Source organism: Mus caroli, chromosome 1, assembly GCF_900094665.2.
Source record: "Mus caroli chromosome 1, CAROLI_EIJ_v1.1, whole genome shotgun sequence".
Classification (NCBI taxonomy): domain Eukaryota; kingdom Metazoa; phylum Chordata; class Mammalia; order Rodentia; family Muridae; genus Mus; species Mus caroli.
Window position 1 is genome coordinate 165,267,812 of NC_034570.1, and position 18,432 is coordinate 165,286,243.

Below are 18,432 nucleotides of genomic sequence, written 5' to 3' on the forward strand. Positions count from 1 at the left end.
TCTACTTGTCTGTCGTTATACCAGTACCATGCAGTTTTTATCACAATTGCTCTGTAGTACAGCTTTAGGTCAGGCATGGTGATTCCACCAGAGGATCTTTTATCCTTGAGAAGAGTTTTTGCTATCCTAGGTTTTTTGTTTTCCAGATGAATTTGCAGATTGCCCTTTCTAATTCCTTGAAGAATTGAGTTGGAAGGTCAGGGAGAAATTTCAAGAGGGCTAATAATATCTTTCTAACTTATACATCCAAGAATTCTACCAGGTTCTGTGATTGAGGAAGGAAGAGGAGAAAAACCCTCATACTGTTAACAAAGGGAGAGGAAGAGCTCTCATTCTGCCTTTAACAAGGTCCAACTTAAATGCCAGGGGTATAGAGAGGAGGTGTCAAACCCTTCTGGGATCTAGTCTTCTTAGTACACGTAAATGTAAAGAAATTTCAAAAATCCAAAGACCACAGTTGTGAACATCACTTGCCAGTATCACAGCAAGATTGAGTCCTAATAGTATGAAGATGGTGTAGTTTTAAACCTTGCACCTCATCAGGTATCAATAGGTCTGTTACATACAAACATGGGAGTATGACTGAAAGAAAGACACATGTAAGATTCTGTTTAAGAAAGAAAAACCTCATAGACTCCCTGGAGTTCCCCATCCCAGGTCTCTGGCAAACCCTAGAAATGCCTTCCCTTACCCCTCCCCAAGCCCCTAACAGCTGGCTGCTCTAGTTGAAACTTCTAGCAGTGGGGAATATAGGGCCTGAAACAAACACCTCCTGTAGATAGGCAGGTCTCCCAGGAATGCATAAGGACACCAACCCACTGACAAAACTTTCAACCCAAAATTTGTCCTGTCTATAAGGAGTGAAAGGAGAAAGATGGAGCAGAGACTGAAGGAATAGCCAACCAATGACCCACCTGACTTGAGACCCATCCCATGGCAAAGAATCAATCCCTGTTACTATTAATGATAGTCTGTTATACTTGCAGGCAGGAGCCTAGCATAACTGTCCTCTGAGAAGCACCATCCAGCAGCTGACTGAAACAGATGTAGAGACTACAGCTAAACATTAGACTGAGCTTGAGGAGTCTTATGGAAGAGTTGGAAGGATTGAGGGACCCAGAGGGAATAGGAATTCCATAGGAAGACCAACAGAGTCAACTAACACGGACCCTTGGGGGTTCCAAGAAACTGAACTACCAACCAAAAAGCATACATGGGCTGGGCCTACTGCCCCCAACACCCATTCATTTCTAGCATATATGCAGCTTGGTCTTCATGTGGGTCCCCCAACAACTGGAGTGGGCGCTGTTCATGACTCTGTTGCCTGCCTGTGGATCTTGTTCCCCTAATTGGGCTTCCTTGTCTGGCCTCATTGGGAGAGGATGTACCCAGTCCTACAGGGACTTGATGTGCTAGGATAGGCTGGTGCCCAGGGGGACTTCCCACTACTCAAAGGAGTAAGGGGGCTATGTGAGGGAGGACTGGAAGGAGAGAGGGGGCTCAATCAGGATGCAAAGTGAAAGAAATGAATGGAAAAGAAGGAGGAAGAAAAGAAGGAGGAGGAGGAAGGAGAGGAGGAGGAGGAGGGAGAGGAGGAAGAAAGCAAGAAATCAAAAGAGAGACAGTCAAAACAAGGACCAAAGGTGTAGTCTACAAAACCCACGGCTGTAGAAAATGGAAAAATAATTGCTAAGCCAGACAGCATACTCTTCATACTGAACATGTGTTGATTTGTCGTCATTTCTACTAGTTAGCACAGCATGGTTTGTTTTCAATAGCAAGTTCCAAGGCATGCTGAAGGACAAGTTGTGTTGAATGACTGTGTGTGAATGTTATTCAAGTGCAGAAGTGTTGATAACTCTTAAGACATAAAACTAAAAAGAACTATGATTAAAATACAATTATATCCATAGTAAAAGCAAGTAGTGTGAAGTAGTGTGAAGTAAGAACACGTGAGACCTGCAATCGTGGAGGTAAACATTCTAACAAAATAAATAAATAAATAAATAAATAAATAAATAAATAAATAAATAAATAGAAAAAAAATCAAGAGATTTGCAACTAGTATACCAGTTGATATGCCAGTGGGGATGAGGGAAATCTGACATTGCCCTCAGCATAAATAAATACATAAACAAACAAAAATCTGTGTATCTACATATATTAATAAATTAAATATGAGATCATGCATTAAGGAGTGAGAAACAGGAAGAGTTGGAATCAGGAGAGGCAAGAGCAAACCCTATAGGTGGGACAACAATGTGAACTAACCAGTATCCCCAGAGCTCGTGTCTCTAGCTGCATATGTAGCAGAAGATGGCCTAGTTGACCATCACTGGGAAGAGAGGCCCCTTGGTATTGCAAACTTTATATGCCCCAATACAGGAGAATGCCAGGGCCAAGATGGGGGAGTGGGTGGGGAGGGGAGCAGGGTGGAGGGAGGGTATAGGGAACTTTCAGGATAGCATTTGAAATGTATATAAAGAAAATATCTAATAAAAAGAAAAAATAACTAATAAAAATTTTAATTTTTTTAAATTAAAACCATGGGTTTATCAGTAGACTGGAGAGAATTGATAAGTCAGTAAACTTTGAAACAATAAATGAAACAAATTCAAATGACTAAAATTATCAACAATCTAAATATGAGCTGTAACATAAAGAGAAAAAAAAAACATGCAGAAAATTTCTTTAAAGTAAAGACTAAACATAAGTCCTCTTCTCAAATCATGTCATGAGCCTCTACCTCACGATAACCTCATGGTTTGACTTTTTTTGGTAGATAAGGCCACTAAAGAAACAGGCGAGGGTCCTAATCCAAGATGACTTGTGTTCTTGTAGGAAGAGTAGAGATATCAGAGATGCAACTGTTTAGGGAGACAGCCTGGTGAGATATAGTAAAGTCAGATTTCTGAAAACCGAAGAGATTCGGAAGAAGCCAACCCTGCAGGAGCTTGCTTTTTAATTTCTCTGCAGAGGATGCCTACCATTTATTTATGGGAACCAGTCATGTTGCTCAAGCCACACAGGCTGTGACAGCTTTTTATGGCTACCCTAGAAACTAACACAGCAAGCCACATAACCGGGAAATGTGGAGAGCTTCAAAGAGGACAAACATAGTGACATGTTCTAAACCCTATACTTAGACACAGTCTAATTCCAGAAAGCCAGTTTCAGGGTTTTGTAAGGTTTAAGGAAAAGATGAGTAGGATTTGCAGTTTCATATTATGTAATGTCATTGCATCTGCCCTGGTAATAAACACCGTACATTAGTGTGGTATGTTGGTTAAGTTAGAGCCACTCTCCATACATTAATTAATATGTGTGAATCTGTAGTTGGCACAATGTTTCATTTGCTGGCTTGAACATTCTGTGAATATCCACAAGTGTACAAATACATTTATCTCCTATTCTACTCTCATAAAGACAGTTTTGCTGTCTTAAAAATCTTCTGTACTTTACTTATTCTTCCACTTTACCTAAAATTAATTTTTCCACTACAGTATTTGAATAAAAATGGCCCCTATTAGGCTCTTATATTTGAATGCTTAGTTATCAGGGAGAGTGGCATTATTTAAGAAGGATTGGAAGATGTGGCCTTGTTGGAAGAAATGCATCCTTGGGAGTAGTGGGCTTTGAGGTTTCAGAAATTCATGTTAGTCCCAGTTCTCTCTCTTGGCCTATGGATCAGGATGTAACTTTCAGCTACTGATCCAGCACCATGAATACTTCCATACTACTGGCCATGATAACAATGGACTAACCCTCGGAAACTGTAAGAAAGTCTCCAATTAAATATTTTCTTTCATATGAGTTGCCTTGATCATGTTGTCTCGTCCCAGCAATAGAATACTGACTAAGATATCTACTGTAGATTTATTTCAACCACAGTGACATGGCAGCTATTTATTTATTACTTTATCTTTAATCTCTCCGTGTCTTCATACTTAAAAGTATAATACTCCGTTGCTATCCTTTTAAAATCCATTGGATCAGTAGTGACTCAAGTTTACTAATTTTTAAAAATCTGCTCACTAGAATACAGTTTTAGGAACCACTAACACCTGATTTTCTAAGCACACAGAACAGTGATAAATATTAAAAGCAAATAAATGCCCATGGATTTAGGAAGCAGACTGTAAAATAGAATGGTGGATGATCTCTTAGAGCACTTCTAAAATGAGAACTGTTATATAATAAATATCGGTTGATGTCACATTGAAAAAAACATTATTTTTGGTAAATGGATAGAGCTATTTGAAAGAATTGTGTGCTGCACCAAGAATAAATAATTTCCAGTTTTTTAAAAAATAGAATGATTTCCCTTTCCCCAGCATCTTGAGCTCTCAGAATCTCAATACTATATATAATGAAGTTATTAATATATTCATATATCTCAGGCATTGTTGTCAGCTATTCAAGTTTTGATCCAGTTTTGAAACCTTATAAACTATCAAATTGATTTTGCTTTTCTGCCTGTTTTTAGGTTCTTTTAAATCAGTCCATGAGTTTCCAGTCATCCCACTCTCAAACACAAATGTTTAGACATAGTAAACTTTCTACCAATGGTAACTGATCGGTTTTGAACCTGTTCCTTTAGGAAAATAATTTGCTTAATGCAAAGTCTTGCTGCAATGATGCCACGCCAGTAAGAATGCTTTGTTTTCCCTGGCTCTCTATTACCATCTAAGAACACCTCAGCTCCCCCGTCTGTCTTATGTCACTTTAGCATGGTTTTGGAAAGTGGAAATTAGTCTTGTATAGTTACTTAGTGCCCTCAAGCATAATCTCTCTTTGTAGGTCTGAAAGGCTCCATGGCATCTTGGAGCGATTGACAGGACTTCACTGAATATTTCCTGGGGCACAAGTCATTGTCCTCTTGTAATCATAATGTAAGGCTCAGAACAGTTTTTTAATGATAGATGGGCCTTATAAGAAAATTCAAAGTTTCTTTTTCTAGGGCCATGTATTGATTTCAGAAGCATCCTACAAAGTTCTCTGCTCTATACATTATAGTACTGACGTACTAAATCTTCACTGTTTTCCTTCTAGCTGTATATTTCTCAGTTCTTTCAATTCAGGCTGTGGGTACCATACTCATCCACATGATCAAGTATGTCTTCAAAGATGGCCCCAGGGCCAAATGCATCACCAGCTTCATTAACATCACCAGAGAAAACATAGTTCTCGGTAATCAAGATCAACAATGTTGGAATATATTATTTAAAAATATTATTAAAAAGTCCACAATGAATAATATATCAAAGTAATGTACCAAAAATTAAAGGCAAGGCTGGAATTTGAATGGCCTAATTGAAAGGAGGCAACTAGGGTCTCTTGTCCTTATGGGAAACTTCTATTTCTTCAGCATAAAATTCCATTTAGATGGATATAGTGGTACATGCATATTGTTGTAAAAATCAGGAGGCTTAAGCAGGTAGATCTCTAAATTGAGGCTAGATACAATAACTTAGGCCCCATCGGGGTTTTGAAGCTTCAAAATATAGGTCTTGTCTAAATAGAACGAAAACAAAAAAATCCTGTCTGGACATTGGATATTCATTAAAATTCCTTCCCTGGACTCCTTTACGTTCAACTCATGCAAACAGATACGGCAGAAAAAACCCTGTCTTTGTTATCTGCTTGTTTGTCACCACTGACATTGTCTACCTCTTTACCAAAGTTGTCTTGTGCTTCATCTTGCATTGACCTCTAGTCTTCGCTGCAAGACCAGGTCTCCCAGAATGATTCAAATATACCCATAGAAACACAGTCTTACTTCAGCTTTAATGAGTCTGGATAGCAAATGTTTTACTTTTTTGTATTTCCACAAACAATGTGCAAATTACCCCACCTTCATTTTCTAACAATAGAATCCATACAGATGTGTTCCATATTGTCTTATTTTAGTTGTTAAACACAATGTAGTACCAAGATTATGAAAGTGTATTTTTCCATATAGGTTGATCTTTAGAGATTTGTGTTCTACACAGCAAATAGAATAAGCTAGTTTGGAGGTGGAAAAAAAAAAAAGGTCTAGATTTCAAAAAAGTGAGAGATACTTTTTTAAAACTTTCTTTATAGTTTCACATAGCTTTTAAATTCACCGTTCAGAGCTAAAGTAGGTGGGTTGTAAGTCTGAGGTCAGGTTGGGCTATTTAGAGAGACTATTAAAAACAATAAAGTTAAATAAAATAAAGCAACCAATTCATTTGCTCATCGGCCCTGAAATTGTCCTAGAAAATAGAGCCTAAATAGTAACTATACTTTAGATCCCCAGCCAAGTATGTTATATCATGAGTATTCTTTTAAAGAAGGGTTCTTAACAGAATATTTTAAACAAATACCAGTAGAAAATAATAATAAAAAAAACTGAATCATTCAAATTGGTGGTATAATTTATTTGCACCTAAGAATATAAGCCATGGATCACTGAACAGTCTTATGGTGATCAAAATAAGCCAATTATAAAATCAATCAGAATATGCATCATCAGGGAAAAGCAAATAGGATAATTTAACAATGTGGTGACAGTCAGTTTACAAAGAGGCCAGCAGAGTTCTGGGAAACAGTTCAGGACATGATTCCCTGTGATGTCGACACCAGTAAGAGTCAGTGTAGAGCTGAAAGGCATGTGTTGGATGACAGCGATGAATCATGTTCTATAAGGGATTTGCTGTGGAGACCATGGCTTTTCCACAGGCACTCAATGGATATAAATCTACTGCCACATCATCAGACATGGACTGAAATTGTGGGCACTCAACAGTCATATGGAAGAGACAAAGGTCAGAGAAAGAGAAACACTAAGAATAAGAACTCTCTTTACTACAGGGAACAGAGTATATGATGGCCATTGCATAAGGTGGTCAATAACAAAGGGTAAAAGTCACTAGTTTGTTTTAGCGAGACTGGAGCAGAAACAACAGCAATCTCCTTACGTGTATTAGTACAAACTACTCCAATCATGTCCCAAAGTCAAGATCACTGTTCTCATCTGAGAAGTAGCTACCTGAGCTTGAGAAGTGTGTTCCACTTCCCTCAAAGGTATTCATTAGTCTTTCTGTCATAACCATTGGATCTAGGTCTTTCTCTGGGAGGTGTTTCCTCTACTAGAATAGCATATACCCTATGGTTAGGTCCCTAGACATATTCCCACCTTTGGCCAGAGGGTCCAGTGATCAACAGCACATTAGCAGTTGGTTCTCAACCTTCTGCAAGAGTTTCAATTTTGAGGGCTGTGAGTGGCAGCTGAAGAAATGGGCATTTCTATTCAGGTCATGGAATGATCTAGTTTCTATGTTAATCTGACAGCATTCTATAAACTATTTTTTTCTGTTTGCATGCTTGAATACCTTCTGCTAGGGTTACCTACTAACTTCAGGTTTCTACAAAGAAGATTAGGAAGGATGACTCCAATTATTTCTATGGATTTCCCTACAGTTTCCTTCTGAAGATGATTCTCCAGGGGAAGTCCAAAAGAAAGCCAAGATACTGTGAAAGCTCTCATGCTTTTGCATAGTATATTAGTCCCTTTGCTAGTTTTGGCTAGTTTTGTGCCAACTTGTCACATAGGCTAGAGTCAGTTTAGAGGAGGGAATCTCAATTGGGAAAATGTTTCCATAAGACTGGCACATATGTGAGTTTATAGGGCATCATCTTATTAGACATTGTCTTTATTTACATTTCAAATGCTATCCCTTTTCCTAGTTTCCTCTCTGAAAATCCCCTATCTCCTCCCCTGCTCCCTAACCCACCCACTCTCCCTTCCTGGCCCTGGCATTCTCCTATACTGGGGCATAGAACCTTCACAGGACCAAGGGCCTCTCCTCCCACTGATGACCAACTAGGCCATCCTCTGCTACATACGCAGCTAGCATCATCTTAATTAGTGAATGATGCAGGAGGGCCCAGTCCATCGTGGGCCTCCATGGCCTCTATATTAGCTCCTGCCTCTAGGCCCTTCAGCCCTATCTGATTTCCTTTTAAAACTTTAACCAATGATAAAGCAAGATACAGAAGTACAAGTAAAGTCAACCCCGTGTCCCCCAAGTTGCTTTGGATCATGCTGTTTCATCACAGCAGTAGAAACTGTAAGACATTTCCTGTATCATCACCACAGATAGTGCTTAGAATGAGAATGGACCCTATAGGACCATGTGATTGAATTCTTGTTCCCCACTTAGTAGAACTGTTCGGAACAACTCAGAAATGTGACCTTGGTGGAGGAGGTGTTAAGCTAGGGGTGGACTCTGAAGTTTCAAAAGCCCAGACCAGGACCAATCCTGTTCTCTCCCTGTCTGCTGCCTATGGATTGGGAATAAGTTCTTAGTTACTATTCCAGGTCTAAGCAGTTGCCAGCTGCCATGCTCCACATCATGATGATTATAAACTAATGCTCTGAAACTGTAAGCAAGCTCTTACTTAAACACCTTCCATTATAAGTTGCCTTGGTCATAGTGTTCCTTTGCAGCAATATAACAGTGTCTAAGATTTCCTCTTCATACTCTTAAATCTGTCTCAGATGTTACCAGTTCTTTTGTGAAATCATCCTGGGACACCACCCATCACCACCACACTAAGTCAATCTTTTATTCTTTTAAAATTTATTATCATTCTGCACACATGAAATTCATATTAACATGGCAATTTACCAAAAACTCTTTTTGTAAGATTCCACTCTCTTGTCTAGCCTATGTGCTAATGAATGCTTTTGATAAACTATTGACTCCTGCCATCATCTACTAAAAGGCATAGGAATAGTTTTCAATAAACATTTGTAGACACAGCATTTAAAATTTGTAAATCTTACTTCAGGAAAATATTACCTACAGGAAAATGTATGAAGATGAACACTGTTTAGGGGTAAGATTTTCCTTATAAAGCTTAATTGAAATCTTCAGTAATTGAGCTTGGATTATGCTGAGGTCACTAAATTCCATTTATTAGGATTAAATTTGCTATTGTACATTTTTTGGCTTACCTGTGGCCTTTCTATGTTTAACATAACCTTCTGGTGTAGGATCACAGGACATCTTGATAACATCAAGCAAAGTACAGGTTTGGGGAGTCTGGGGAAGCTGAAGGAGAACTAGGTAGAAGTCTGGCTCTCTGGAAACCATTTGTCACTCTCCCTAGTTACCTAGGATGCTATGGAAAACCAACCACAACCGTTTGAGGGTTGTTTATAGCACTCCAGTGTAAGCAGGGGCTCTTCTTTAACAGATGCAGAGAGCACTTTACTGTCGAATAAGCTTCCATACATTAGTTGAGTGTTATCAACATTGATCCATAACTAGAACTGTGGTTTACTTTCTCGTTAATAAAAGCAACAGAATTCAAGTGCTTGTTATATAGACACATAAGTGGTTAAGGCCAACAAAATCAAACCAAACCAAACCAAACCAAACCAAACCAAACCAAACCAAACCAAACCAAAAAACCTGAGTATTATACTGACCATAGTCTGTGTTTTCTGGCTCCCAACAATTTGATGGCCAAAAATAGGGTGTCTATGGAGAAAAAAAAAAGAGGAATCTTGGTTAGACACATAAATATTTAGTAGACTTTCTGTTTTGCAGTCTGTGTTTATCGTCAGTGGCTATCTTACAACATACATTTTAAACCAAGAGAAAGCTCCCAGAGAGGCATTACAAGGTTCTCATCTAGATGTACTGACAAATTTCAAAGCCTTCAGACCTGCCAAATGTCATCAGGGCTGAAAAGTGGTGTTCATTTTCTAGTATCTCACCAAATGCACACAAGTTAAAGAATATGACTGCATTATCCAAACAAAAGCGTCTGTTTCAGCCTCAGAGGAGGCTGAAAGCAGAATATTATGTTCAGCAAGGTTTAGAATGAACCATGTTCACATATAATGACTTCTTCCTATGCATCATATTTCATTACTGCTTTTCATAGATTCAAAAACTTTAGCTGACAGAAACATTCCCTGGGATTTGTCAATTATCTGCAGGAGTCTATTAATTATGTAATACAGCTTTTAACATTAGTCAACTAGATGACCTTTGACCTTTTCTTAGAAAAGCATTGCTTCATAAAGGCATTTATTGCTGTAACCTTTTAAAATGCATAAACCAGAAATCATTTTTTAAACTGATAATATCTTTGAAATGATTAACAATAGCCAGAAAGAATTCTGACTCTGTAATGTTCTTGGAGTTACACTGAGTGAAATAAAAAAGAAAGTTTGATCTGGATTAAAACCTTAAGGTAATTAAAATGGTATGTTTTAAGGATTTTTCTAAGCCTGCTAGCTGAACTTAGCCTCAAGATTCCTGGTGAGCAGAGATTAGCATCAGCAACTCCATTCCCCTAACAGGAATGATGCAAGGACTCAGAGATCAGTGGCTGTAGATGCACGTGCAGAGGGTTGATTATATGTATCAACTAATTATACTGATCATTTATGAGCAATGAGCATATTTTGGGCAATTTCTGATTGTCTGATAATTTTCCTCTTTAGCAGAGTGACTCTTAAAGACGTAGAAAGGGATGCTGTGAAGAACTGATTGAGTTCTTTAGGAAGGGCTCTTTTCCAACTGGTCTGATACCACCAGAGGATCTTGACTTACCCTCTACTTCTTTGAAATTACTTCAACCTAATAAAGAAGGCTACTAATAGTAGTTCTCTGCGCATATGAACAAAATCACAGTAGGAATTCGGAAGGAAAAAAAGATTGAACCCCTAGGTTAAGAGGGATGGGAAGACGTATATGGAACACTCTCATCCTCTCCAATCTCACTTAACTCTGTGGGAGAGAGAACTTTGAAGATTTGATTTCTTAGAAATGAAATTTCAGTAAAGCCATGAGGAGTGAAGTAGCTAAAGACTTCTTTCATGCAGGTCTCCCACTTTTGACAAACCTTTCAGAATGAATATTGAATTTTTGGTGTTGCTTAATTTGTGTGTGTGTGTGTGTGTGAGTGTGTGTGTGTGAGTGTGTGTGTGTGTGAGTGTGTGTGTGTCTCTGTGTGTGAATGTGAGTGTGTATGTGAGTATGTGTGTGTGTGAGTGTGTGTGAGTGAGTGTGTGTGTGTGTGTGTGTGTGTGTGTGTGTGTGTGAGTGTGAGTGTGTGAGTGAGTGAGACAGAATCTTATGAGTAGAAAAAGAGAATTTTATCTCCAGAACTTATAGAAAAATGCCACAAAACCAACATTTTCCATTAAAATTGGAAACTTTTCTCAGGAAAAAAAATTTTGACTTATAATAAGAAGTTATGAGGGAATAACAAGCCATTATATTTTGATATTTGTTACCTATGCCTGCGGACATTCCAGACTTTAGGATGTTTTAATGCAAGCATGTCTCTTTTCCAGAGCTAGCCACCTTTGCTTCTACAGAACTCACTCCAGTTCCTGGTCATTACTCACTAGCCTTCGGCTACATAGTCCATGCACCAACTCTGTGAGGGAGATGTGAGTTTGGCCTTGGGAATCATGTCAAGTCTCACTTCCAGTTAACAAAGAGAGAGTGACTACATAATTTAAAGCTTACAGTAAACCTAAAATTAAAAAAAAACCCACATTTCTAAAACGTACTAAGACTATTACGCACATTTGTTGTGTCACAGCAATAAAATTAAGCTCTGGTTCTGGCTCTCATTCTGGTTACCTCAAATACATGTCCTACATCTTCTTTATGTTCTTAATGATGTCTGGAATCTACATGGTCCACTGAAGGCATTAAGAACTTAACCCATTGCTTTTAAATTGCTTCCAAGGTGGTGAATTTCAATTCAATTCAATTCAATGCAAGACATGTCTGCTGCTTTGAACCAGCCTGAAAACGGAAAAAGACACTGGAAACCCTCATGTCTTTTTCTTATTAGAGCTGTTCAAACAGAGACTGACACTTGCTACTTTACAGGTAGATATTTACTTCACTCTGACTCTGTTCTTGATTACTTTAGCCTTGTTATAGGAATCACTAATAACCAGATTTGCTAACCTGTCATATTTAGATCTTATTACACAGGTAGATAGATTTTTAAAAATATGGGACATACGATAATCGATATTAATAATATAATTTTAATAGATTTGCATAAGACATATCTAATAGCCCATTGAACTTGATAACCTCTGCCTAAATTTTATAGTTATGTGATAAATATGCCACTTCCTCCCATGTGTCCCTCACTGTATCCTAAAACTTTAAAATTCTCTTCTTTCTCTGGCTGTGCAGTGGTGCATTGAACCTTCATTCATGACTCACAAGCATGATTAAAACATTCAAACAATTTTTGTTCTGGGAAGGTTGAGAACAGAGACATAGGTTTTAAATTGTGACTAATTCAATACATTATCAGTAACCTAGGGCTATGGCTGAACTCTTTTGTTTCTTGATTAAAAAAAAATTAAGCTGGATAATTCTCAAGTGAGCAGCCATATTCAGTATTTCCATTCTGAATAAGATTTCTTTTTGTTTTTGTCTCTGTGTTTATTTGTTTGCTTTTGCTTTGTATGTCAGAACTTTTATTTATCCTATTGGTGGACATATTTTTGTAAGCATAAAGCAATCATTTCTTCAAAATTGGTGAGAATTTTTTAGTCTACTTATAGCTTCTATGTGAAAAACATCTAAAATTAGAACTGTATAAAAATGTAACCCTGTAATAGTAAATACTGTCTCTTAAAAACAAGAAGAGTTAGACACATATAGATAATTGCCTTGTCAATCATTAATATTACATATTCAGGGAGTTTGCTGGGACAGCAGGTAGTAATGGATTACTACTAATAGTAGTGATGGGAATATAAGTTTAGTAGATCTCTCAAGTTTAGTTAGATCTTCCTACTAGCTAGATGTGATTTACAACTGATGTCTTCCCTATTTCTCTTGATTCCAGTAAGTCACTACCTGGAATTTCCTTAAGGTCTCTTATGTTGAAATATAACTTTAGTCTTTACACCATTCAGCTTCCACAGTTTCCCATTGGTATGTGACAATTGATTCTCATGCTTTCACCTGAACATTAATTACTTTCTAAGTAGCTTAAGAAAACTACGTAATAGTTTCCCAAAGGTCTGTAAACATGGAGAAACAACGTTCAGGCGTTCTGATTTGCTGTGAAAGAGTATCTGTGTCTCCACTTACTTGAAACCGATAGAAGGTGCCGTCATCCTTGAGTGTGAGGACATGATCTGAGATGGGAAAGAAGTAGCCATGGGCAGCCATTAGCGTTCCCAAATGGAGAGCCTCCACTGTTCCAAGAAAGCAAAGCAAAATGAAAACAGCACTTGAAAGCCCTTTAGGTTTACGGGAATTTGTCGTTGTTGTTGATTACAAATGAAGGTCATTGTCTGGTTCCCTTTCAGCACATTCTTGTACCAAACTTATGATATCTTCCTGATCAAGTCCCTGTTGCATAGAATGATCTTTCTCTACAAAGTTGTGTGCACGTGCATGCATTTGTGTGTGTCTCTGTGTGTCTGTGTCTCTCTGTGTGTATATGTCTCTCTATATGTATGTCTGCCTGTGTGTCTGTGTATCTCTCTCTGTGTGTGTGTGTGTGTGTGTGTGTGTGTGTGAGTATGTGCATATAATCTCTCATTTCAAAGTTTAGACCTTTCTCTTGAGCATCAACATGTTTTAGTTAAAATTCTAGATCATGTGTGAGCATAGGAAAACAAAAAACATTACAGACACATATTGTAGCATGATACAAAGACTCTTGGTACTTCCCACATTTGTTGTAAAGATAATAAATAAACCTTGTGAGGTTATAGGAAAGGTACATGCTGGTATATGTAATGATGTCAATGATGTGAGACCAGGACCTATGCATAGTAACTAAGGGATGTCTGGGAGTGTTATACTTTATGGCTTATACACTGAATGATTTTTTACAACGTTTTAAGGGACTTCCCTGGTGCTCCATTTCTCCAGATTTGCCTCTGACAAGGCTGATTGAGGGTGGCTGACTCTTCTAAATGGTGACAGTCCTCATACTCTTCTCATTATTTTGGAGTTGGCCATCAAATGAAAATGTAAGAGGATCTTTGAGGAAAGCTAAGCAATAACAATGACCAGAAGCCTACAGCTTTGGTCAGTTCAGAGTCCTTGCATGCTTTTGGCAACCAGCCCTGAGCTGTGAAATTTAAGGTGGGTCACTTATCTTCTTACAGTCATTTCTAGTCTTTGGTTTTAGAGTCTGTGTGCTGGGAAATAGTATTAGCACATGTACCAGCCAAAGAAATTAAGTTACAGCACACAAGGATGATTGCAGAGTACAGACAGAAGAACAGAAAATAGAGTGGTAGAGAAAGTGAGTAAATTACTTCCCAACTGCAAGCCTGGGAGACGGTGAGACTCAGTAAGCCAAACAAACCTCAAAAATAAGGAAACATGAAAGGCAGTTAGGAGCTAATGTCTTGATGAATCTTAGAAAAATGTAGTGAAAGTTAACACATGGACCCTGCAGTCAGCAAAGCCCCAGACCAGTGAGTGTCAGCTTGATTCTCTTCACCCAGTCAGATTCCAGGATCATTGCACACTGTATTGGTATTTGCAGGTTCTTCTTCATGTAGTGCTATCACATACAGGCCTTAATAAGGACTTTGTGTTAAGAACCCTATCGGTGAACTTCCACTTTCCCTTGAGGAACAATAGTATATATTCATTTGATTTGACTGTATACAGTATCATTTTGCTCCTTGTTGAGGAATTCTCTAGATATGCTTGGTGCTGTAAAATTTGTCATGATCATTTGGTTATTATCCTCACATAGAATTTTATTGATGGGAATCCCCTCTAAGAGATTATGAACTAGTTTCTTCCTCAGTGGTATGTACAACCCAGGTCAAGGTAAAGTCAAACCTTTATCTTTAAATAGACTGACCTTCCAACGAGTCTTATAAAATAACTTCTAGGTCTTTAGTCAAATGCTAGGAAAGTCTGAGACTATAAACATCATTTCCACCATGAAGTCATTACATAATAAATGGGTGAAAAGTCCAGGGAAGCAAACTTTGTGTCTGACTTAGGACTTGGGAACATGAACCTACATAACCAATATTGTGTGATAGATAAACAAAGACTCCAAATATACAACACATCCCAAATAGGAGAAACACTGCTACGTGGTAAAGGCCAAAATGGTTTCCTTGTTATTATGAAAGGTTTGTTCAGAGCGTCTAAGTCAATATTAATGTTCATGTTGTCTTTTCAAAATACTTCTTCAAGGATCTGATATGAGCTGTTGTGTAGTGGAGAAAAGCTTATGTTGATATTACATGCATAACTGCTACTAAGAGATCTTAGTGTTAGAATGAATGGTCTCAAGGTTTATTTCTTTACTTAATGGTAATCACAGAGCTACATGCTTCCATGATCCAACTGCTCCTAAAATCCTATCATCACCTCAACTTAATAAGATCCTGGGAGAGCAGTGGTAATGTGTAAGTGGAGTATTAGAAAAGTTTAATGAGTACTCAGTCAAGATCGTCCTCCCAACAATGGCACAGCAGATGGCTTAGCATCCTCCAGCTGCTCAGCAAACTAATCACTAATTAATCTTCATGTATGAGTGATATTTGCCTCCCCCACACAGCTCAAGTGCAACAACACACCAACCAAAACATTGTAGTTTTTCCTTTCACCCATTTGGATATCCAAGTGATGTGTGCACTAAGAAAGACATCCCCAGATTGTCACCATGTGAAAAGCTGGTAGCAGCTGTGCCAAACTCAGGTACTCAGCCCTCCCTCACCTCAAACCTGGAGGTGATGTTTAGTGGCATATATAAAAGCAGAGAGTTCTAACAACTAATTTGTTTTTATTTTTGCCACAGTACTTCAAATATTAAAAGGTGGACTAATGTTATAATCTTTTAATTCTGTGTGAAGAGCTATATATTTATAGCCTCAATTTCAAAATCAAGTATTATCCAAAGACTCAACACTGAAGCCTCTCAGAGACAACAAACTATCTCACAAACATAGAAAAGTGTCGTGGCCAAGAAAACAATAATTGTGATTTTTTTCACTGAATTCTATGCATTTTAGTCAAAATCTTTTACTTAGGTTTTATGTAGATGTATTTTATGAAATACAGTTCTATGTAACAATAATTTTTAAAAGGCTTAAAGAAGCTCTTAGGAGGGGTTGGAGGAAGGGTGCATTGGAGGGCAAAGTGATGTAATTCTATTCTATTTTCATTAAAAACATGTTTTAAAAGTAAAAACCAAATACATCTGTATATACGTTCAAATGCATACACACACAAAATATATTTATATTAAAAATTCATCTGAGTCATTCCTAGCATATAGTTTAGATTTCATTAGGATTTATCCAGGTGTATGTCACAAGGAAGTCTAAAGAAAAGTTATGTTAGCTAGTGAGTAAATGGAAATATCACGATGTTTACAAGGGAAAGTTGCCTATATAGTAAACTAACAAGACTCTCATCCGAATGACTCCAAGTGAAAGAAGAAAGCTTTCCTTGAAATAGGGTGTAGTCATGTCAGAAGTTCTTCGAAACATAATCTTTAAGATCTGATAGAACTGGCATTTGAAAGGGCAAAGTCGGGCATTTGTGGAAATTATACATACAGAACATTTTTATACTCCAGTAAAGACAGATAGAAATGGACTCTTCCTGGATTAGGACTTTCTAAAGCAGTTCTATTTTCTCAGGAGTAGAAGGTAGTGAACGAAATAACTTGGGGTTCCATCTTGTTTTAAACATCATTTCCACATTGAAAAAATCCAAGTATTACTTGGTTTTTGCTGGTTACAAAAATAGATTTTAAAAAATGTAAATAGCAAGTGATAATAAAGGATAGATACTGGATGCAGCAAAGTAGATTCTGTTTAGGGGCTGAAGTTATGGTTCAGTGGGTAAATTGCTTGCTGTGTAAGAGCAAAGACTGGAGATCAGATTCCTAACACACATGTGAAAACCTTGAAGGTATCAGAACTCACCTGTGGTCGAAGTGTTTAGAAGGTAGAGACCAAGGCTACCCAGTGAAAACTAGCTAACTATAGTAGTCTGATTAGCAAGAGCTAGATTGAAGTGAGAGACTCTAGTCATAAAACATAAGATAGAACAATCTGGGAAGACACCTCAAATCAACTTCCAGTCTCCACATGCCAACATAGGTGTATGTTCCCACACATTTGAACATGTGTATACATATTTGAATACTATACACACTTTTTAAAATGGCTTCTGCTTGGAAGAAACAAAAACATAATCATAAATTTAATCAGCACAGAGAAATATACCCAAGTGTTCAACCCATGCAAATACTTTTTTTCTAAAAACTGTGGAGTATGGAAGTTGTGCAATATACTACCTGACTTAAAATCCACTTCTTAGAAGCTGTGTAACTCCAGCCAGGACCTTCTAGCCCTTGGGCATTCATGTCCTCTGGAACATGAAGTAAAGAAAATACCTCTGTTCTAAAGTTCTCTGTGTGCAGTGCCCTTAGCACATCAGCACCACAGACAAATGCTATGAGATGTTAGTTGATAGAAAATGACTCAATCTGTACCACTTCATGTAGTCAAAAGGAGCTGGGAAGCTGGTATTAGACTAGACTTCTGCATCATAGCAAACACTCCTAACCCAACTCGGCTGACTCCTCTAGGTGATCAAATCAGGTTCTTTTAGTGGTACCACAATGTGTCTGCTCTAGCATATGCCTGTTTCACACACACACACACACACACACACACACACACACACACACACACTTCATATTTACAGAGATAACATATTCTTCAAAGCACAATTGAAAGATGCCAGCAAGAAAACCCCCTGGTAGGAAGGCCATGCAGAACCCAACTGTGTCAAGGACTAACACAACCAAAGAGTGTACCATGGGAATTAATGCTGACATGCATACATGAAACCCAATGTGTGTGTGTGTGTGTGTGTGTTTTGTTATTGTCAGTTCCCTTGAGACAGTGTCTTTTATAACCCTGGAACTTACTATGTAGCCCAGGCTGACTATGAATATATGATTCTCACTTTGGCCTCCAAGTGCCAAAGGATTACAGGTGCATACCTCCCCACTTGTTAGAACACAAGATATTTTCCCAGGAACTTGGAGAAAATTTCAGTTTAAAGAGGATTCTGGAAACCAAGTCATGACTCTAATTTGATGGATATTACCTGATATCTCCTTTTAAAAACAAATGTCCAGACCAAACTTGAGCTCTATACTCTCTTCATAGTAACCTATGTAACATTAAAACTTCTTCAATGCTTAGCTGGCACACTCTTTTAATGTCTTTAACCATAGTTCTCTTTCACTTTATTTTGCTCTCTTTGGCTTATTGGTCACATGAATTTCATGATAAGGTATTTGAGTAAAGGGATTCAGACTTCCTCTACAGAATGAGCTTAAATGGATTTAGAACACCATTGCATACACTAGCAAGATTTTGCTGAAAGGACC

The 18,432-nt window shown here is 37.9% G+C and overlaps 1 protein-coding gene across 4 annotated transcripts in view; it reads right to left on the reverse strand.

The window, feature by feature from the left end:
- Rgs7 (regulator of G protein signaling 7) overlaps nt 1-18,432 on the reverse strand; it is a 395,350-nt gene that overhangs the window by 74,275 nt on the left and 302,643 nt on the right. For all 4 annotated transcript variants that reach the window (XM_021156734.2, XM_029479845.1, XM_021156749.1 and 1 more), the window contains exons 5-6: nt 13,122-13,228; nt 9,461-9,512 (exon numbers count right to left, since the gene is read on the reverse strand). In XM_021156734.2, the coding sequence (XP_021012393.1) occupies nt 9,461-9,512; nt 13,122-13,228 (159 nt within the window). The remainder of the gene's footprint in view (nt 1-9,460; nt 9,513-13,121; nt 13,229-18,432) is intronic.